The 24,170-nt window shown below is 31.9% G+C and overlaps 2 protein-coding genes across 2 annotated transcripts; one reads left to right on the top strand and one right to left on the bottom strand.

Annotated features, from left to right (window-relative positions):
• The first annotated feature begins 1,772 nt into the window (after positions 1-1,772).
• Positions 1,773-12,700, top strand: LOC140041115 (ras-like protein 2). The gene is made up of 7 exons (XM_072087506.1): positions 1,773-2,089; positions 3,507-3,594; positions 5,334-5,436; positions 5,770-5,878; positions 7,214-7,332; positions 9,050-9,154; positions 9,692-12,700. Exons 1-6 carry the CDS (start codon positions 1,982-1,984, stop codon positions 9,126-9,128), a joined length of 606 nt encoding a protein of 201 aa, XP_071943607.1. The 5' UTR covers positions 1,773-1,981; the 3' UTR covers positions 9,129-9,154; positions 9,692-12,700.
• Positions 12,701-12,838: 138 nt separating this feature from the next.
• Positions 12,839-23,917, bottom strand: LOC140041114 (coatomer subunit beta-like). The gene is made up of 23 exons (XM_072087505.1): positions 23,792-23,917; positions 23,260-23,373; positions 22,821-23,050; positions 22,395-22,564; positions 22,116-22,230; positions 21,844-21,936; positions 21,504-21,641; positions 21,115-21,234; positions 20,680-20,787; positions 20,265-20,342; positions 19,664-19,732; positions 19,240-19,385; positions 18,300-18,448; positions 17,739-17,847; positions 17,404-17,524; positions 17,120-17,191; positions 16,484-16,732; positions 15,977-16,211; positions 15,232-15,351; positions 14,817-14,962; positions 14,585-14,674; positions 14,141-14,296; positions 12,839-13,814 (listed from the first exon to the last, which is right to left on the bottom strand). The coding sequence occupies exons 2-23, from the start codon at positions 23,351-23,353 to the stop codon at positions 13,749-13,751; spliced, it is 2,874 nt and encodes a 957-aa protein (XP_071943606.1). The 5' UTR covers positions 23,354-23,373; positions 23,792-23,917; the 3' UTR covers positions 12,839-13,748.
• Positions 23,918-24,170: the final 253 nt, after the last annotated feature.

Here is a 24,170-nt window from a genome sequence, read left to right as displayed (position 1 = left end):
TTTGATGTTATTGCCTCATGATGTGTGGTGGAAAGGGGGACGTTGTTCAATCTGTGAACCCCAAACACAGAAGCTCGCATAGCTTTAACTCTTTTCCACCGAACCCATGATAATCGTGTTCCACGACGCTCTACCGACTGAGCTATCCGGCCCTCTTATCTGGTTTATAGAAAGGTTAAAACTAGATTTGTTTCCTCAAAATTACGTCATATGACTATACTATTGTCACCTTTCAAGGTTAAAACTAGATTCCTTTCCTCAAAATTACGTCATGAATATGCAAATATATGACGTAATGATTAGACTAATCTATTGTCACTTTTCATTACTTGAGTACATTGTGGCATAACGGGTATAACTATCGTTTGGATTCTCTCAGCTCTACTAGCTGGGGTTCGAATCTCTACGGATTTTTTTTTTTTTATAAAATAAATATAAAATGTTTTTCTTTTATTTTTAAGAAGAGATATTTAGAGAGTTAAGTTAATTTAGGTTAGGCAGGGCCAGGGCTGGTCTTGGAGACTTATATTCTTTCCATATTTCAAAGTCCAATTTCCGGGAAACTCAATTTTTCTAAATTATTAGCTCCACCCAACCTGGTCCTGTAGACTTATAATTTCGTTTCATTTTGTTTTTATTTAACCATGTTTCATGGGGGTAGCCCTCCTCGACAATATAATACATAATTGGTCAATCACTGCTAGCCTCGTCCGGGGCCTCGTCGGTTTCGTTGCGCTGCCTATCGCACACACGGTAGTTTGTGAGCAGCCTTCCTATCCGAAGAGTCGATCGAGTCCGAAACAAAAGGTACGAAAAAAGCTGACAGAACTGTTTTGTACGATATGATATTGTGTAAGGTGATATGCACGAAATTGCAAGATTAACTAATAATATTATTCTTGTTCTGTGGTATATTATTTTTTTAGTTGTTCAAAAAACACAAAATTATGCCATGATTATACTAAAAACGGATAAATAATGCCGCGGCATTATGCCACATGCAGTGGCAATGGGCCTCTAAATAATGCCAAAAAGCATAACAATGGCAGAAATGGCAATTATGCTAGTAGGCCTAGTACATTTTGGTATTGGATATCCCACAGATGATGTATGCTCGAGATTTTTTGTAAAACTATAGCGCCCTCTATATAATTTTAAATTATTATAGGACGCCCTCTATTGTTTACCCGAAATTTCGTTTTTTCAACTTGGGACCTCTGTCACTATGACGAATTATAGGTTATATGGATTTATTTAAATAATAAATATTATTTTTTTAATAATATATATTAAAGATAAGAATCTATATTTTATATAAAACCTGAAGAAGGATTTGTCGCGTATTTGCCATGTCACAAACCACATTTAGATTATATAATCAATTTCTCTGTACTTCAAAGTTATGACATGAGATGACCAATCAAATTTTAAATCAAAGTTAACCATTTCTGCAGGGAAAAAAAATAGAAACTTATAAAAAGAAAAAATAACTAAAACAGCATGCAAGGTCAAACCTCGTTCATGTCTGACAAGAATAATAATTTTTAATGGTGTAATTTTGTTCTAGTTAACCATTATGTGAATAATAACAAAAAATGATTATAATTATTTTTCAATCAATTAAAAAAAGCCGTGCGATAAACACAACTATTTAAACATACCGGCGGTGGTGGTACCCGTCTAAATAAGTGCCGCGCGGCGGAACACTATACACACTTCATCAAAACCGGTAATTTCCTGCATACTTCCGGTTTCATGTAAGAAAACACAACTCTGCTGGCTGGTTGTTGAGCTGTGTGGATTTTCGGGACAAACTTTCAGTTCTTCTTGGTAAACCTAAAGTCGATTAACAATAGTTTTATAACAAACATTGAAAGACATTTTTCGTCAGTAAATGTACCACTTATAGACACTAAAGCTGGTTGTTTTTCCCTTCATGAATTAATGAACTAGCCTAGGCTAAGCTAGGCCTAACTTTAGAATGTCCGGAGGGACTGCGAATGGAGGTGGCAACGAGCAGATGCACAAAGTTGTGGTGGTTGGCGGTGGAGGCGTTGGTAAAAGCGCCCTAACAATTCAATTTATTCAAGTAAGTATTGTTTACCTTCGTTTTCGAGAGGAATTCTTAATGTTATTGTTCTTCTTGTGCAGACACCTTTCTCATTCCAATTTATATATAATTTTTTTAAATAATATTTATATGGAAACAATTAATTATGATAATACAATCAATATTATTGTTTTTATTTTCCAAAAAAAGTTGGTGTGCATTTATTGATATTTTTCTGTACTGTAAGTGTGAATGTGTTAAATGGTTGGCCCATTTGAAGACGATTAGACCCACCGACAAATAAGGAAATAGAATAGTTAAGAGGAGGATCAGGCTACTGTAAGTTTTGCCAGCTAAAATGAAGAATACATTTTTGGTATTATTTAAATTTCACAATTTATTAATATAGTGTGCTCCCCATTAAAAAATCCGGAATCATTTTTTGAGAGTGGATTTTATTTCTTCAAGTAAAGTTATTTATAATTGAAGGGTAATTAATTTGATTACTAAATTTTTCAAAATACTATACTATAGCAAATAAAAATATACAGATTTCATTTCATGGTATGTTGGTTGTTTGGCCGAAAGATTAGCTTGAAACAAAAAACTTATAATACAGTTAATTTTTCTACAGTGACAACATTAACATATTAGCTGGAGTTAACGAATCCAAGTAGATTGATTGTGTTGTCAATTCAGTTTTATATATCACTTATAAATACTGTTCATACTTCCTCCATGCTTTAATATCAATATCAACATTCATATTTGACCGCTTACACAGTAGTTGCACAGTGGTGAGTGGTAAACGATAATAAAAATATAGAGTCCATGTTATTCCTTATGACCATTTGTACACAACATGGAGCAGATGGGCAATTTCTGCTCAGGATAGATAAGATACTACAGTACGTGGGACAAGCTAATCAGTTTTCCGCTCGTCTGTGTAAATTGACCTTTGAACCATACTAAATTTAAGGTGCCAAATTATATTACCCCATCTTGTCTTGTCTAATCATCATGTCATCTATAGTAAATTTGGTGTAAAATTTGGTACGATATTAAATATATATATATATGTATATATTTTTGTTAAGAACTAGTTATACCACTGTAACGTTATGGTCTTACTACCACCAGTATCTTGCCAAACATTGACTCATTTATGTACAATAAAGCAAGGTCAAGCAAGGTCAAACAACTGTCATTAAACCTACAAAATTGTATTTATTGCCAGTTTCCTAATAATAGTGTCTACTTATACAGTATAATTTTAGTAACTTTTTTATGAGGAAAAGAATTACAATATCTTACCATCATTAATTTTCTTGAAAGTAGGTCCAATACTTACTATAATTATTATATATTATATTAATTATCCTAATAAATCAGTGGTACATTTAGATTTAATTGTTATTGTTAAGGTGATTAATAAGGTTTTTATTTATCATTTCAGTCATATTTTGTCTCCGATTATGATCCAACGATTGAAGACTCATATACAAAGCAATGCCAAATTGATAATGTTGTTTCCAAGTTGGACAGTAAGTATCATACTAATGTATTTATTATTCAACTCTCATAAAAGCTTCCTAAAATTTAGCTTGTGTGTGTACAGTGATATTTTAAATTTGAGTTGAGGGCTGAGAATTGCGACAGAGTTTAGATGCAGTTTTGTGAATATTAATTGTTTTTCACTTGTTTCAGCACTTTAAGCACTACTTATGCAGAGATAAGCACACTTACTTTAGTATATTATGATGAATAATATTTGTTCAACCAGATATCATTTAGTGTGAAAGATTTCTAAAGTCAATACCAGAGGCCTTGTTAGCAAGTATTAAGCCCCAACATATAAGCCATTTTAGTCTGTGCATTTCTTATGGGAATGACAATATTGTTTTTGTTGTAATTTTAAATACCCTGGTGTTTTGTATAGATTACATCTAGGTCAGCATTAAGTCATGTCTTGCGTGGAATTGATCACATGATATTGAAAGATGATATTGTTGATATAATATTCTGTGGCTTTGTTCACATGTCCAGATTCAAGTATTAGAAATTTGCTTTTGACAGTATATATATGTTTGTAAAAACTATATTGTTCAGTTTTCCATAGAAATAATCCCTGCTAATTACTAAGGATGTAGACCATATGTTGCCATTGATGTGAACCAAACCTAGCTATTTTAATAGCTTCAATATTTAAAAGAATTTAGTTCATTGGCTATGATACTGTAGTTATAATTAATAAAATGTAATCCAAATTACTGAAAAAAATTTGCAATGCTCTGGGTACTATCAGTAGATTGATCTTAATTATCAGCTCAATAGAAATACAAATATAATAAGGACAAAGCTACTGTAAATCAAAACGATAAAAGTAAAACAGACGAAAAGAAATGTCACATCACTATTTTTCTGTTGTAATACATGTAATATAATATTAATATACTAATAAAAATACATACAAATTACAAGTCAAAAAATAAAATTCACTACTTTTGTGTGTAGGGAGCTACATACCAAATTTAGACGTATTGCTGGATGGACTTATAATAGACAGATTAGAGTATACCCAAGACATTGCAGTATGAAATTCATTTTTAGAAATCTATTTTTACAATTATAAATACACAGTATATCATGACAATTACTATCCAGTATTGAGAATGTACAGAGGCTGTAAACAGGAAATAAGCTAGTATAACCTGGAAGTTATTTGGTATAATGACCTACTGTATCATTTTCCATGGACAATAGTTACGTTATTATTGCGCCTAGATGGTAAACAGCCTATTGTGAATATTTCTAAGAATTAAAACAAAATGTTATGAATCATTTTCTCCTGACCTTGTTAAATTTTGTAAAGTTAAGTGTGTATTCTACTATTTTACCTCGATTACTATATTTGAATTGTACATTTGTAATGATAATGAATTGAATTAGTTAAAAGATAAGATCAGGACATACAGTACTTTCCACGAATGTTCTCTCTCAAAACATTCACCTTCTGTTCTTATGTCAACTTTAATTATTCCGCCGCTTCCATCTTGAATATCAAATGACGAAGACTAGGCCCATTAAACAATGAGAAAAGCTCGCAGAATTTGATGGCATGGTTGCGGACTAGTCCATTATGGTCCAGGAGTGTTATAGGAATTTTTACTTTAGGTATCTAAGCCCTCCCTCTGGAGAGCACGGGTAAGCTAGCATAGACTACTAACACCACTATTGATGTGTAAAATGACTAATAACACTTGATGTTTATTTAACTTGCTAGTTTTGGATACAGCTGGACAAGATGAATTCAGTGCAATGAGAGAACAATACATGAGAACAGGAGATGGCTTTCTATTGGTCTTCTCATTGTGTAATAAAAATAGGTCAGTATCATATTGGTCGTGAACTATAATCAACAAGTACATGTATTTTATTCATGATGCAACATTTAACATCTGTACAACTTGGTATAAACAACTGTACTGAGATATCTCCAAAATAAATATGAAATTGGTCAGATGTTTATCCCTACTCTGAAGTAATTTGTAGTTTATACTAAGTACAGTACCCACTGCTTACTCTGGCTTGAATCTAAGCCTTAGCCATCACAGCAAGCTCGGTGGTCTTGTTACAAACAATTACAAATTTAATGTTTCTCTACATTACTTGTTTTGTCTCAAATACATTTTTAAATACAATTTATTTTTCATTCACAGTTTTGATGAAATTTTCAAATTTCACCGTCAAATATTGCGAGTGAAAGACAGAGAGGAGTTTCCCATGGTTCTTATCGGGAATAAAGCAGATCTTAAAGAACAAAGACAGGTTGGTTTATTGCACATATATAACTACATATATATAACTACATATAAATAACTGGTATATTGCACATATATAACTGGTATATTGCACATATATATAACTGGTATATTGCACATATATATAACTGGTATATTGCACATATAACTGGTATATTGCACATATATATAACTGGTATTGCACATACAGTATATAAAAGAAAAAGGCAGTGGCTATCAAAGATGATCAATTTCATCCGGCCTCTAGTATGTTCCAGTTAAGGCCAATAAGGCACGATTTACAAATAGTTTCTTTCCAGGAGCTACTGTATTAGAGCCTTAAACATAATGTACTGTAGACACTTTTTTGTAATGTTTTTGTTTTTGAGTTCATGTTGTGTCCGTTGGATATTGTGCTCCGCCAACAGAAATTTTTTTCTTAAAACAAATGATAATATGATATTTGACTTGACAATTATATCACTCACTGGTATATTATATTCAATTATACATAAAAATACAATCCTTTTCTGAACTCGAAAATGATATTAAAATTACATTCGGTTGTAAATAATTGTATTTATATTGTATTGTCTGTTTATGCCCTTGAAGGCATTGGCAGCTAATCAAATTGAATTGTTGAAGTTGTTTCTTCATGAAACAAATGAAGTAGAAACTTCTACAACAAAGTACCAGATGTTTTAATCATTTTTTGACAGAAGAAAAGGAAATTGTGGCGTGGACATATTCATTGAAATTGAATAGAATTTCAGAATTCAAATTTATTCATTCATCATAACAAATTTTTTTTAAAGCAATAATTAATGAAATAAAGCTTGTAAAGAATGTTGTCCAAAACCCAAATAATACTAGGCTATAATTTTAATTTCTGTGTTACCAACAAAGGTTTATTGTACTAATTGATGATCCATTTATCAATCAGCATTTATACACAATTTGTATTTTCTTTGATTCAATATACAGTATTCTCTACACATATATTAAAAATACATAAATATATATTGTATTAACTAATTCGATAGAAATTAATAAAGCATAGTATGTGTGGAAGGAAACCTATATAAGTTAAAACTTTATCCCTAGGCTCCCAGAAAAAGAAGATTAACAATTCCAGTTAAAACAAATAGACATAAATTGTCATTCTTACATAGCGCTATTAGACTACACAACAATTAGTTTCATAGATAGGTCATTAGGTCTGTTGTGTTTTATATTGCTTGATCAGTTGTTGTTGTTGTTAGTTCCAAGTTAATCATGAAGGTAAATATTATGTGTGTATTGTTTTGTTTTTGTTTTTCTGCCAAAGTGAAGTACAGTAAAAAAACAAGTTGTTTATTTACAGGTATCAACAAATGATATAGAAATGTTGTCAAGAGATTTGAATATGAAGTTTGTAGAATGCAGTGCTAAAACAAGACAGAATGTGGACGAAGCATTTCATGAATTGGTCAGGATAATACGGTAAAAATAATATTATTTTATTCAAATTCAACCCAAAATAACATTTATTTACTTCCTTTTAAGATTGAAACAATAATGGAATAAATAAAAAATAACATATACAAATAACAACTAGAATTTAATTCGTCACTATGACGAATTATAGGTTATATGCATTGATTTAAGATATTTTGATTGATTGATTTACTCAGAATCTTTAGTTATTTATAATATATGATATCCGGTATCATAATCCGATCAAAGATCCTTCTGCGTATATAATGTCATAAACCACATTTGTGTTTTTATCTAAATTTCATTATAAATCATCTGTATAATCTATACACTAAGAAATACAATTGAACAAACAATACGGATAATTAAAAAAAATCTTCTTTCGTTTCATTTCCCAAGGTGAGACTCGAACTCGGTACCTTGAATGCTATAGACACGAGCAAAGACCACCGAGCCATACACAACTAACAAAAAATTATTCCTCCGTGTATTTACTATGCAGTAACCACTTATAGATAGATTATTACATACCGCAATGAATTATAATGTTTTACTATGATGATATCTTTAAAGATTTTTAAAAATGATGCACTGTCAAACTATATACTTTTAACTTTAATATATGAACTTCTTAAGGAAGAAAGTTAATGTTAAGTTTGTTATTTCGGCCTAAGAAAATGTTATAATTTGTTTGATTGTCGAAATTAATTTTTGTAAATTTAATATGTCATTAATGATGACTTAATCAACTTTTGTTCTCTTAATTTCATAATAAATCATACGTACGATACATACACTTCAAGAAAATGAAATAAAAAATAGGTGTTCCCGAGCATTCTAACGATATATATTAATTTTAAAATTTAGCATATTTTCACCATTTTGTTAACTTACACGTGCGTACAGTAGCCTGTCACTTTTGACGTGCTCGTATAACGCTGTTTCGCGTTGAAAAGTGAATACAATATGATGATATTGTTAAAGAAAGGTTATACAACAGTAATCGGACAAAAACAGTGCGCAATAACGTTTGACGCGCAGTGCGCGTGCAAAAATCTACGCACTTATGGCAATTTTTTAAACGCTTAAAATTGCCTGAAACGTACTCTAATTTCATCGAAAATAAATTCTGACAATTTTGAACATTTTAAGCGCGCGTACGCATGCGTCATATGCGCTACGCACGTAATTGTATTGCCATATGATGAAATGTGACCTGAAATTTATGAGTACCAAATTTTGTTTAAAAGTGATTCATGCTTGTGAAGATATGATTACAAACGTGATTTCGTTAAATCGCGCGTAGACCGCGTAATGTTTGATTGCGCACCGTGAAAACATAACCACATCGATTCCTGGCGATAAGGAATATACTCTAAAAAAATGACTTAGCTAGATGAAACTGATGCCAAGATAATTCACGGACAAAATAGTGCTAAGGAAAGAATAAATAAACAAATAAAGATTTTGACAGAATCAAGAGGTTATATGCATGATAATGCATATAACCTAATTACGCTACATACTGCTTGTTGAAGGATTTTAAGCCTTTTAAAATTATTCTATTATAGAATTATATAGTTTTTTTTTCAAAACCATAACAAATGACTGTATATATGTTTACATTTATTAGTAGGATAAAAATACTAAAACTATTGCATCATCTATGCTATATGGTATCTCTTTCTAAATTAAGTTGTTTTTTTAATTTTCAATTAACCAGGAAGTTTAAACAAGATGAAAACCCACCTACAAAAAATCACAAGAAAATAATTAGACCAATTCGTTGTGTAATTTTGTGAGAGCTTTGAAGAGGTTTCAAGTTCAAGTAAGTATAAACATTATTTCACCATGGTATAAATAATGTTTGAAATTTTAAATCATATATAATATCATATTTTGACTGTTCATTTTAATCTTTTTATTGCTTCCATGGAATTTAAATTGTGAATAGCTATACCTCTGTCTACAATATTAAACTTTATTTGACAAAAAATGTGATGTGCCCATATATGGACATGATGATGTCATATCACTACCATATTTAAGCATATGACTACCATATTTGGGCACATAACAACTTTTTTGTCAAAGCAGTTCGATAGTGTAGACAGAGCTGCATTTTAAAATTTGTATTCTTTGTTTTTGTTGCTGTATTTTCTTGTTGAGGGCGGCCTATAAAATCAGCTCACACTGGCCGGCACATCCTCTTGAAATAGGATGAAATAAATTCGCTATAATAAACTTTAAGAAAAGCACATTTTTAAAGCCATTCTTCTTTAACACTCCGCTTCACAAATACTTGTCGTATGTATTTTTCTTGCAATTGAAATGAAATAATTTGATTCAATTTTCTCTTTTACAGATTGTTGATATTACTACAGCTATTGAAGTAAACAATCAAGTTGTCTTCAAGACTTGCCATCGCCTCCATTCTTGTCATTTTATTTTCTGCAACTAAGTCAGCTTTGTTGTTGTCTTTCAAAGTTTTCCTGTTTTTTGTCTATAGTTAAAATGCTTGTGCAAGATTTTTGATATTTTGTTTTTATTATAAAAGAAAGAACTGCAATTTGTTCCTTGTTATTTTATTTCAACATAAAGAAATATATTGCAATAGTTTAACAATTTCTGTTTTTTGATTGATAAATATTTTATTTAGTTGCCTTATTTACTTTACTTAAATATTCCCGTGTTTTCAATCAAAACAATTTTAGCTGTTTTCTCTCGGTACTAGTTTTTAAAAGCAAGTACTACAAATAATTGTGTGTTTGGTATTATTTTATCATGTATTCATAAAAATTAGGGACAGTGTGTCAAAATTATTTTACTGCAATAATGACATTTTTTGTACTGCAATTAATTTTAGCTTGTTTCATTGTTTTATTAGGAAGTCACTGACATAAACAGTGCATATGATTACCCAGAAAAATGATTGGTAAACAATTGCCTAAACAGAAGGAGGAAACAAAATATAGTACTGCAGTAACTGCAGTAGAACAATTTTTGCATGGTCCCTTGCCTACATCATCATCAAACATCATCATCAAACATCATCATTGTTATCATTATCATGTCATTATCATTACCACTACCAAATTGGTTTCCAATAATATACTCGCTAATTTAGTACTAATGATGTATAATATTGTGAGTTTTTCAATTTAATATGATAAATATAATTATTTTGCTACAAATGTATTTGCAATAATTTCTCTTTGAATTATGTAACCTATGCAAATGTATATTACAGATTGTAATCAGGCAATCTTCACCAAAGAGTATATTTTGTCTTCAGTAGCTATTAAAATATTCTAACTTCCTTATTGATAATTGATAAGTAACATAAGGAATTGGTAATTTAGCTTTTTTTTTCTCCAAAAATTGAATATAATGCATGTTTAGAACTGTTTAATTGAAGTAGGTCAAGTTATTTAAAATAGAGCTATTCCTTCTGGGATAGGTCACCAGGATTAACCTGATTGACCTGAATCTCTAGCATTAAACTAAGTGACATTATTGGTTGGGTATGCAGCTTAGAGAGTGCTCGTGTCTCAGAATCCTGTGGCTAGTATACTCAATATTAAGTGACTTTGAAAAATATAGGAAGTTGGAAAGAGAGGGTGTTTCACAGAGAAAAATGCTTGTTTGTGTTTCTTCAAAACAGTCATGGCTTAATATATAATTAAGCAATTACTATATCTATTTTAGTCTAGTTGGGTGAAATTACTTGTTTACAATCAATGAACTACATATCAATATACTATCTATTATAGTCTAGTTGGGTGAAATTACTTGTTTACAATCAATGAACTACATATCAATATACTATCTATTTTAGTCTAGTTGGGTGAAATTACTTGTTTACAATCAATGAACTACATATCAATATACTATCTATTTTAGTCTAGTTGGGTGAAATTACTTGTTTACAATCAATGAACTACATATCAATATACTATCTATTTTAGTCTAGTTGGGTGAAATTACTTGTTTACAATCAATGAACTACATATCAATATACTATCTATTTTAGTCTAGTTGGGTGAAATTACTTGTTTACAATCAATGAACTACATATCAATATACTATCTATTTTAGTCTAGTTGGGTGAAATTACTTGTTTACAATCAATGAACTACATATCAATATACTATCTATTTTAGTCTAGTTGGGTGAAATTACTTGTTTACAATCAATGAACTACATATCAATATACTATCTATTTTAGTCTAGTTGGGTGAAATTACTTGTTTACAATCAATGAACTACATATCAATATACTATCTATTTTAGTCTAGTTGGGTGAAATTACTTGTTTACAATCAATGAACTACATATCAATATACTATCTATTATAGTCTAGTTGGGTGAAATTACTTGTTTACAATCAATGAACTACATATCAATATACTATCTATTTTGATATTAATAATACTTGCACAACTCAATTTAAAACCAAATATTAGTTTATATGACATGCTATTTGTAGAATGTGTGCGCTTTTATAATATTTATTATTTCAGTGTTAGATGAGAAATTGAATTCCAATTTATCATATCTGGTGCTGTACTTTCTATGTTTGTTTATGTATTTAATTGATAATAATGTAAATGCACAGTTTTACACCATGGGGGAAAAAGTCAGGTGTTTTTTTTTTAAATGTCTGATACTCCTATAAATTGATAAACTTGGCCCGGGAGCATACTTTAGAAATACCTGTCTCAAAGTTTGCCTAGTAGGTAATGTGATCAGCTACACTAAAGATTGTTTATTCTAATCAATGGTATATGCTAGCAATTTAGCAAAGTTAAGATTGATAGAATGGGATGTAGAAGATTAATATTCTGTAAAGCTCTGTCTACACTATCAAACTAGTTTGAAAAAAAAGTGTGATGTGCCCAAATATGGTAATGATATGTCCAAATGTGGTAGCGATATGGCATCGAGTCATGTTCATATATGGGCACATCACATTTTTTTGTCACATAAAGTTTGATAATGTAGCAAAGCTTGAAGAAATGGGAGTCCAAATTGTCACTGTTACTAAAATAAGAATTTAAATCCTATTGTTTATACACTTGCACATACTAATATGAATAGTACTATTTTTTAATAGCAATATTATTAATACGCCATTATTTATATGTGAATTCTTAATTAATATCCTTCCACTTGCACTACTTTGTTAGTTACTAATTTTATTTCTATGGGCTTCCATCCAATATCTTAATAATGTCCTATTTATTTTGGGATATATATTTGATTAGATTGTGTTATTAAATGTATATTTTAACAATGAGATAATTATGATTTAGATTTTTATTTTTGTTTCATTAAAATTACACTGTTTTTATGCTGAAATTTACAATAATAATAAAGTACAAACTGATGTATTTATATGTATTTTGTACTCCATCAATTCAAGCAGTAATCAACAGTTTCTATTTTTCACAATTCATCCACATCTTGCCCTTAATTCTATCAGATCGAGCAAAATCAACAGCTTTTTAAATTGCATTTTCCTCCATTTTGTATACAAAATGTTGTATTCTTCATTTACTAAGAACAATCAAATGACCGGACTCAATACCGACGATTGGCTACCATCTGTTCACCTCTGCATATCTACTCTCCCAATATATTTGGTACCACTCATCACATGGTTTGATCTTAATATTTGACAACAGTACACTTTCTACTTTTCTAGTCATGATTTTATTAGCATTACTTCAATATACAATGTTTCAGAACTTAATATTTAAGCATACAGTAAGAAGTGCAACCAAGAAATTATTTGAGCAGCCACACAGGAAGAAGCATTACAATAAATGAAATATAATCAACTACAATTGTCATCTTTAATGGCAGCGGTTCATATCAATCATCCCAAATTATTTTTACCATTAAAAACACATTCTGAATACTAGGCTAGAAAACCAGACATATTAGGCCAGCCAAAGGTGTCCGGTATTGAGTGAGTTGACGGTATATAATAAAGCTTTAATGTGCTATTTTAGGGGGCGGGGGAGAAACATGATAATGCAGATGAGTAAATACCACAAGAAATAAAGCAATTTTTAAGATCAGTAGTACTTTGCAGAATACTGCTATAATATATGACAATTGTAGCTGCTTATCTAATACATTTATATGCTTATTTTCAATATTATTGTGTCAGTATACAGAAATCAAGTATTTTATTCAATAGTTTAAATATTTCATTGTAAAGACAACCCATAACCATTACAGTACCAGGTACAGTGTACACTATTTCTATAGCAATTGTATATCTAAATTTGTTATTTGTAGAATTTTTAACATATTATATATAATAAATGTAGATTATTTCATATTAGATATTAATAATAATTCAAATCTAATAAGTTTGGTAGTAATCAAAATCAATTTCTTGTTTGAATGGTTTATTTGCCATCTTTGTCCTTCTTCTGAGAAAGGTTAATCTTATCCCCCAAGCTTAGAGCCATACCCTGTAAAAAGAAAAAGTTAGTAGAAGTGTTATGTTCAGCAAGTGAGTGGTTGAGCGGACAGTGAAACCGTAATTACGTAGCCATAACCTTGGCAAGAGTTTAAGGTTCATCCATGGTTTTGAACAAGTCTTCTCGGATAAGGACTATAAACCGTAGGTCCAGTGTACACATCTGGCCCATGTGCACTTTAAAGAACCTAGTACATCTTTCGAGATGAGTAAGGGTTACCTCGGTGTACTAGTACACACACAGCCACTGATCATAACTGGGCCCTCTGGGGACCAGTATTTTACTGAAGAGATTTTCAATCATAAGTTAAAACTTACCTGACTCTTAGCACGGATTCTGATGTGACCTTGTACTGGAGCATCAGCTGCAGCTGTCACAGGCTTCTCAATGCTCAGATTGGCAAGAGCATCTTCACCAAATATAGAACGAGCATACAGATTGGCTGCCATGAATCCACAATCACCAGACAATGCCTAAGATAACCAATTGGAATTAATGATACATATTGCAAACTTTGCTTTTTTATGTTATTGTATCATAGATTCATAATAGGAATGTGTTCAGCTTTTCCGAAATTTTCATGAGACAAAAGAAATAAAATGCTCCGCCTTCTAGTTTGTGGCCCTATCAACAATTTATTTCTATTCTTGTTCTGCTTAATCAATTTAAATTATCTTAAACTGTTAATGAATAAATGTATATATGAATGAATAAATGCAACAAAGATAACGGAATATTTTAATTGAATGACTAAAACTAACCTTCTCAGGTGTTAAGCATCTCATGTTGGTACACTTAAGTACATGCTTCAGGTAGCCAGGTAGGTCAGCGATATTGGTGTTTACAGTCACCTGTAAAAATGTAAAAATTTCAAAGAGGATTAATTATCGGAAAGTAGTTAAATGGTCATCTGTAATTGTCAATTAGGTATCTCTGGTGAGTAGTTAAATAGTCATATGTAATGGTCAATTAGGTATATCCGGTCACTCATACCTTGTTTTCCCATTCAAACTCGGCCCACATGGTGCGGAACTCTGCATCAGTACATGTTGCAGGAACAATGTAATCCATAATATCAATGTGAATATCATTAAGTACGACAACGTTACGATCATTGGCTGCACCGGTCACATCGTACACTGTATAAAATGGTATAGAAGTATTAGTAAATTGTGACTGATATAATAGCATGGTACTATACTACAGGCTACTATAAAGCTCTGTCTACACTATCAAACTTTATGCAAAAAAAAGGTGATGTGCCCATATATGGACATGTCATATCACTACCATATTTGGGCACATCACACTTGTTTTTGTCAAACTAGTTTGATAATGTAGACTAAGCTTTAGCTTTTAGTTGGCCTTGTTCTCTCCCCTTTTAAATTCCATGTAACTGTTTGCCTACCTATGTTGCCAAAGATGATGCCATTCTCAGTGGATGCTACTTTAACGTTAGCTTTGATGTTGCAAAAGTCATGTGGACCTAGAGTCATTGGCTGGGGCTTCTCTACCAGTTTCAGATCACCTAAAAAATAAATCATTAATTAATTATTATTAATAAAATATCAAAAACTAAGGTCCTAAATTAATAAATTAGATAAATATTAACAAAAGCTACTGTATCTTGTGACTATGATCAGTAATATTGTATTACATCACAGGATCAATAAACTAATAAGGAAGTGTTATCAGAATTGCTATTCATAGAAAGCTATAAATGCATTACACATAAATAAGCTACTTAAATTTAAAATATCAAATATAAAGGACATATTAGTAGTAAACAAATAAACGTATCTAGGCTACACATGAAAATCTGTAAATAATGTCATGGGGATGTTAAACCAGAATAAAACAACATTTATGTTCACAGAATACAAACATACCTCCTACAAAAATCCAGATTAGATGGAGGTATTTGAAGTAAAAAGAAAAGAATTTTAGATAAAATGTAAACAATAGGATAGACTAGGCCTGGGATAGACCAGGCCTAGAACAGACCAGGCCTGGGATAATTTCACCTACTTGATTTGACAAAAGAATAATATATATAAAATAAAGTATGAAATATAGTGTACAAATAGATAAATATTATAGGGACGTAAAATATACATTATATAGAAATAAAAAATAAGTATAGTTGTACAAACCGAGTGTGGCTAACTCTAGAGAGCAGTTCTGTAGAGTGTCAGCAGTCTGGTTAACCACTAACACATCCAGTACAATGTCATACTGATTAATATTGATGTAGGCCTCGCCGTATACAGGATCAGAGAAACCCGTTAATTGGGTCACTTTGCTAAGCTTGGAGGAGGATATGTCTGCAGCTTCCTTGCGGGTGGAAACACCCATAGTAGCCAAGGTTAAACTCATGGTCAATTGATCCTAAAAATTATAATTAAACAAGTTAGCTACTTTTTGTAAAGCAAGTATTTCTACTCCAATAGCCCCATACAGAGTTGATGAATTATTATGGCTGTCACATACATTGATCTTGTCCAAAACCCTTCCCATCATGCATTGTGCAAGCTATTTGCAATAAACCTTATTGATCTTGTCCAAAAAGTGTCCAAAACTAAAGCATCAACAACCCAAACCATAATCAAGTTCAATTTATATAAATTAAATTATATTAAATTAAATAAAACAATAACTACCTGTGAGCTGCTACTTTCTGTATTAGCTAGAAGCTGCATAAAATTGATGGGGTCGTCTGGTTGTATCTTCACTGACTTTCTATCAAATACATCTTTCTTAGAACCAGAGTCCTCCCTCTGTTTAGCCAGCAACATAGCATCTAGGGATGCACGACATTCCTTCTGGAATACTGTTGACATTAATGGGTGGCGCTCTGCCAAAACTTTCAAACACATTGAGATACGGTCTACGTCATCATCAGTAATATTCTAAAACAATAAACATAAAATAATATAATAATTTTTTTCTTTAAATTTCATACGCATCCAACAGCGAGCACAAACTCACAAATTACAGGATGGATAAACTATTATATATCATGGTTATAAACTAAGTCTCATTTGAGGCTTAGGGAGGGAGTTAAAAGAGTAGTGAGTTACAACCCTGGCACTAGGTCAGGATTGAACCCTGGACCAGGTCAGGATTGAACCCTGGACCTTGGGATTGGAAGGCAAGCATGTTAACCACCAAGCGACAGCTCCACTATATGTATAAAAGCTTTACAAATTCTTCATTTGATGTTGTATGATGCCCATTCAGGCTACAAATATAATTGACAGTGATAATAATAAATAATAAATTGATAATCTGGTTACCTTCTTAGCCAGGCCAGACTTTCCGAGGTGGATGGTTGTAGCCATAATTAACATAGCCTCCGCTAAAAATGACTAGAAAGTGAAACAAAGAGAGAATATCAAAAGCTATTTTTAATGTACATATATCCACTCTGTCATATTAAGCATTTAAAGTTAATAAATGTAAAACCAATAACAAATATTTTCACTTTCGTCAATAAATCAGATGGAAAAAAAATCAATAATCAATAGACAATAATAATGGTAAACTAATATATACGTAAATTAATAAAAGATATTCTTACATTTTGTTTTTTCTCGCTTGCTACCAAGTCAACATATCTAAATGCAAGCTTAGAGAGAACAGTAGCCAGACAAGCTCCAACAAAGAAATCACCATCCATTAGGAATCCTCTCATTGGTGGTCTAAATTAAAATGCATAAAAGAAACAACATGTTATCACTGTCAATATCATCAATATTCTGATAATAATAATAAAGGTACAGTATTTATATGTTGGGAATTTCAAAGTTGTTTATTACACATTACATGAACAACATTAGAAGAAACTGGAAATCCTGTTTCTTGGACTCTCAAAACAAAGCATCATATACCATGTTTTTATCCTGTATGTTTTACCTTGTGTCATCAGAGGACTTGTGTGATGCTGAGCTGAGTGCACTCTGGGTAGCATATGTACCCATGTCTGTCACAAGACGTCTACCACTTGAAATCTGAACACTCTCTTCTGTAACAAGTGTAACAAATTACTTGGTTAATATGACGATATTTACTACAGTATACTGAGTATGCAGTAGTTGGAGTGTGTTGAACATTCTGATTAGCTTAGTTCTCGGATGCAAACTTACAATTATTATAGCAGTATACAGTGCAGAGTCCCATACGAGAGTTAGAGTAGGCCTACAGATTATTATTATAGTGTTGGAGCAGTATACAGTGCAGAGTCCCATACGAGAGTTAGAGTAGGCCTACAGATTATTATTATAGTGTTGGAGCAGTATACAGTGCAGAGTCCCATACGAGAGTTAGAGTAGGCCTACAGATTATTTTTGAATTATTTGATAAATGCAATACTGCACACTCTATGGAAATATTTTATTTTAAATAAACCATAAACTCTCTACCATCACAATCTGTTAAATGTATTAAAAGTTTCTCCGATAGTAAACAACTATTTACCATCAGTAGATTCTCCAGCAGCTTTGCGCATTTCATCATCAACGATTGGAATTTCGCCGAGTGAATTTCGAATCTCGGTCATGACACTCTGGATGTCTTCAACAGTTGTACAGTATTCACCCAGAATCCATAGAGCAGCACGGTGAATTCTGCAAATAAGAATACAGGGTATGAAGTATGTAGCACAACGCAGGCGAGTTGACCAATGACAAGCCACTGTTTGAATAATCCATCACTTGTGATTGGTCAAATCACTTACTTTGCGTTACATCCTTGCATTGCGTTGCTAGTGGGAACCAAGCTTCAGTAGTAAGTCACTTACTTGAATATGAAAGCCTAATGGTTCTTGTAATTGTTATACTAGATTACAGTAGAACCTTCATTTTACGTACGGTACGGGACCGAAAGGCGTACGTAAAACAAGGGATTCGTAAAATCAAGGTTGACCTTAAATTGACCCCAAATACGTAGAGATCGTAGCTAGCCGTATTTGCCTACTTCTGTACAGTATGCAGGTGGTCACTAGCTAGACCTAGGCCTTGCCTAGACTATTCAGGCCAGGTCAGGCTAGCAGGCCTAGCAAGATGTGAGGCCTAACTAGAAAAGTACAGTATATACAGGCTGTACGATGTTTAAATAAAGTGCAAAATATAATTGTTTTCTATCAATAAAAACGGTCGCTGCTGTAGAGGGAATGCACGTGTGTAGCTTGTCTCACACAGCAGAATTCCTCACACACAGCTATGAAATTCTATGATTGTGGCTTTGTGTGCTTTGTTGTTGTTAAATTGCGCCCTCAATGTAAGAAAATGATGACGTCATCGGTTATTTTAAGCGTACGTAAAATCGAGGGAACGTAAAATCAGGGTACGTAAAACACAGGTTCTACTGTACTAGGTTAGGCTTGGCTAGACTAGATTACACTATGTTAACCACTTACTTGACATTGCGAATAGTTGGAAACACTTCAAGTAATTTAGATATAACAAGTGATTTAAGTTGTTCAAAACGCTGAATAGCTTCACGGACAAAAACAAGAACATCTGAAGCGGCGAGTTCATTAGTGTCACTCAAGAACTCCATCAACTAAAAATAAAAAACAAATTACAATCCTCATTTATTCATAATAATAATTCAATATAAAGATAGAGGTACAATTTATGTTATACAGTCAACTCTCCCAATACCAGACTCTCTGAAAACCAGACTTTTCAAAAGGTCTCAAATTCATTTTTCCATTAAAAACACATTCTGAATACCAGAATTTCTGGAAAATCCGCCTAGAGGTGTCCGGTATTGGGAAAATTGACTGTATAGATAATTGTTTGTTTCTGCTAATTCAAAGGTATTAGGTTTGTACTCACCACTGGAATGACTTGAGCAGCAATGTCAGGGAACTTGATACTGCATGTATGCAACGTACGCACAAGAAGCTGAAATAACAAAAATCCAAGTTGATATCTAAAATGCATATTTAAAGCACTGATGATGTTAATTAAATTTTTATTCTACTCATCCCATGTAGCAGTAGACGTTATCGGTCCATCATCTCCTGTATAAATAGTTTTTGCAACAGCTTTTATCAAGCTGCCATTTAGGCACTGAATGCTTGTCAGTACACAGTACGAAAGTGCACTTTGTTTTTGTTTATTTTCATTTATCTGTTTTTATATATCTCGGAGCAAACATAATGTATATTTTATATGCAAATGACATGAATGAATCATCACTACAATAAATATATCAACATACGTCTGAATATCAACAGTTTTGCAACATATTATGAGTATGTTTTGCATTGTGAGCTTATGTTAACATCACATTAGCTTATGTTAACATCACATTAGCTTATGTTAACATCACATTAGCTTATGTTAACATCACATTAGCTTATGTTAACATCACATTAGCTTATGTTAACATCACATTAGCTAATTTAACATTTGTTTAATAGTAGCAACATACCTGTCTGTATTTGCCAGTGTCCTCATGTTCTCCTGTGTTGTGAGTCTTGGTCACTTCTTTCTTCAGAACAAGAACCATCTATAAAAAGTTACAACAAATGTTAAATTAACTGAAGTACTGTACTTCAGTTCGTTGTCAATATTGACTAAATCATGTTTTATGTATGTTACACATGGTATAACATTATTACTGCCAGTAATAAAATAAAGGCCAAGATTTTTTGAAAGTATAATTTACTGTGCTTGGGAAACAATGCAATATTTGTTATTAACACAAGAGATCTGGGACTCATTTAATAATGCAGTTCATATAAAGGACATGTCCCCCATTACAGGTCATCAGCTGTGTTATATGTACAATATGTACATTCACTTAACTATACGTGGGAATATGGATCTGTGAGGATTTACTTTACCTCCTCAACATTCCTAGAGGAAACCAGATCCAAGGCAAGATCCAGGGTCTTCTTCCTGACCTCTAGGTCAGATGCCGATAATACTCGCATAATATCCATCACAAGTTCCTGCACAAAAAAAAACAGTAAATTTATTTTTTACTGGATGGATATTAAATAATTATTATTATCTTTATTGCACATTAAAAATAAATTTTTTTTTTAATGAATATAATAGTATAAAAGTTGAAAATTATTGTCATTCATTGATTACAAATTTAATTTTGTGTAAATCTAAAAAGTCCATAAACAGTAAAAGTGTTTATAAATGGCATTACTTACAATGTTGTCTAATAATGGATCTGATGTAAAGATTGAATAATAATATTGATTGGAGGTATTCTCCACATTTATTTAAATTAAAAAATGCATATTTCTTATTCTACCATTTGCTACCTGAAGTATTTTCTCGTGAACAGGATCATCTTTAAGGCTGATGAGACGATCCAGAACAATCAGTTTTACATTGTTATCACTCTCCTTGATTATCAAATCAATGTAGCATGATGCAGCCGCCTAATAAACAAAGTTAAAAATCATTTAAATAAATTATTTGTTAGGTGTACTATGCAAAATGGTTTGCATTTCTATATAATTATTTCTTATTTAATGTTGGGGTGGCGTCGCAGGTCGCTTTAGTATAATTAATCTTCTCCCAGGAACCACTATCAGTAAAATATTTGCAGTTATGTGTATATCGAACAAAAAATTAATATTATTTGCATGTATACTATATGTAAACTATAAGATTAGATTATCACAACACATGGCAGCGATGTACATACCTTAACAGCAGTTGGAGCACTAGAGAGCGTGACAAGAGTGCCAGCTGCCTCATAGCGTACAGCTGCACTTGTTGACTGAAGCAGATTGTAGATGCAACGTATAAAACGAGAACGCTCCGATGGATTTGTATGGCACACCTGGTATTCAAAATAACAATGTTGGGTTATACTTTATCATCTGAATTTATATTCAAATTATTTTATGTTTAGCTTTCTTAATAACATGACATATCATAAAACAAAATGTAGTTAAGATTGTGTATTCAATAGCTGTTTGTATGACAAAATAATAAATAGTTGTATGACAAAAAAATAAATAGCTGTATGACAAAATACTCACCTTGTAAACAAGCTCAACAATGACGAGTTGAAGAATGTCATTGAAACTGTTAATTTGATCAATACATGTGCTGAGATAATCCAAAGCACGTTCCTGAAACATATGAATTAAAATGTAATTGTGTAAGGAGTTTACATTTTTAAAGTATATTGTAAGGCATTCTGTAATGCAGAGTTAATTTTAAAGCATTCGTACATAACTAGACATGTTAAAGATATTACACACTTAGTACTTAGTACACATACTTAGGAAAGTATTTTAACAATGTTTACCTGATCAACGTGGATAAGCATCATGAATGCATTGCGTTTGCAGGAAGCATCCTTCTCCTGCTCAAGAAAGTTGTGTATTAATTCAGGAGCATCAGGAATCAAGAAATCAAAGTTTCTAAAAATCAAAATTGAATGTACAATTTTTACTGTAAATATCAATGCAATTTAAAATGAAATATTGTTTTTCTTGCAAAAGAATTACTTTTTTAATATTTTATCGGTCTCCTTTTTCCGTAAATTTTAATATCACAAGTTGTTTGTAATTTTGAATTGTCTTACTTGTAAATAGTGAAGATAGCAAGTACAGCATTACGGCGGACATAACTGTGGCGATGTTCTAGACACTCAGTGATGGCAGGCATCAGAGGTTCTAACAGCTCAGGTTCTTTTAACTTACAAAGAAATCGCAATGTTGATCCACGAATGAACTCATTTGGATGTTGCAGATCCTATTAAAAAAAAATAAAGCTTCTTTACATTATATAGTATGTTTGCAATACAATATTATAGCTACTTGGTATTAAGGTTTTTTACTAACTGAAAAGCTTTGTCCACACTATCAAACTAGTTTGACAAAAAGTGTGATGTGCCCAAATATGGTAGTGATATGACATCATATATGGGCATATTACATTTTTTTTGTCACATATAGTTTGATAGTGTAGACAGATGTTAAGATGGTGAATTGATAAAGTGTCCCCATACCCTACGATAGGCATCGCAAACTAGAATCATCTCATTCAGTAGTTTGCCATCTGCTTGTGTCTTTGGAACAATCTCCCAGAACACTAACAGTAGTTTCTTAATTGTGTGATCTGGCATTGGCAGCAAAAACCGTATCACATACATCAGCAATCCTGGCATTTTCTCTCCATTCAACATCATGTAGATGAGTTGTTTTAAAGCCTTGATTTTAGTTTTTGTGTCTCCTTTTTCTGTAATAATAAAATAAATTAAAAACAATCAATCTTTGTTTTCAAATGGTCTTACGACTACTACAGACAATAACTTTTCTAACTTTATAACAATGTAAATATATATTGCTGAATAAATGTAAATGAAATATCAAATTGTTTGGAGCTGTTATTAATTACTTTTTTTAAGCCCACTGTAGCTAAATTAATGTTAAAGGAAATGTATTTACCAATGTCATTTTTAAACTGTAACTCATTAGGTGGTTCTGCCTCGCTGGGCATCTGGATAAGTGTGTAACATGCTAGCTCTGAAGCAGTAGACATCTTGGTTGCTATTTTCAAAGCTATACAGTATATAAAAGAGCAACATTTAAGTTTATTTTATTATTACTGTACTCACTCACTGAGACTGAGTGTAACGTTAATCCTCAAAATGTAATTACTACTTTAAACTGTACCTAACTACCAATTGGATATTCTCACACATGCATATTTTAATCAGTTATGCCTGGTTGGTTGGTGTGGAATTGTGACTAGCTAGGCCTACTGAATACTATTATAGTGAGACCACTCTCGGACTAGACTCTCCTCTCTCCTGTCTGTACTGACTGAGTCTGTGTGTGTCCATCATCATCCATCGCGCCGACCCTTTTCTCCCTCACTGTACTGACCAGACACAATGTAGGCCTAGGCCTAGGCTAGCTAGCTAAATTTTCGTTCGTTTATGAGAATAATGGAAAGTAAAAACATTACAAAACTTACATAGTAGTATAATATATTTAATTTATTTTCTACACAGAGCCGGCTACACGTTTTCCAGCCTTTATAAAATGTAATTCCACGGTAATTCCACGTCGATATCGTCGACGTGTTTCGGTAAAAGGTGGCGCTGTTTATATGACCTCTGTGTGACCTCATAGCTGCAGCTCTGTGGATTTTTTTTCTAATTAATTGTTTGATTTATATTCAATATAAATATACATTTTTTGGTTATCTAAAATATTTGGATATGTTTGTTTTATAATATAAAATATTTTTTACATTTACTTTGTTTGGTTTGTGTGAACATACCACAATATAAATTATAAATGAGGAGAGAGGCAGACGGCATTTTGCTTTCTGATTGGTCAATTAGATTTCG

Source organism: Antedon mediterranea, chromosome 2 (assembly GCF_964355755.1).
Source record: "Antedon mediterranea chromosome 2, ecAntMedi1.1, whole genome shotgun sequence".
NCBI classification, from domain to species: domain Eukaryota; kingdom Metazoa; phylum Echinodermata; class Crinoidea; order Comatulida; family Antedonidae; genus Antedon; species Antedon mediterranea.
The sequence above is the reverse complement of the archived record's forward strand: the minus strand, read 5'-3'. Positions and strand labels throughout refer to the sequence as shown.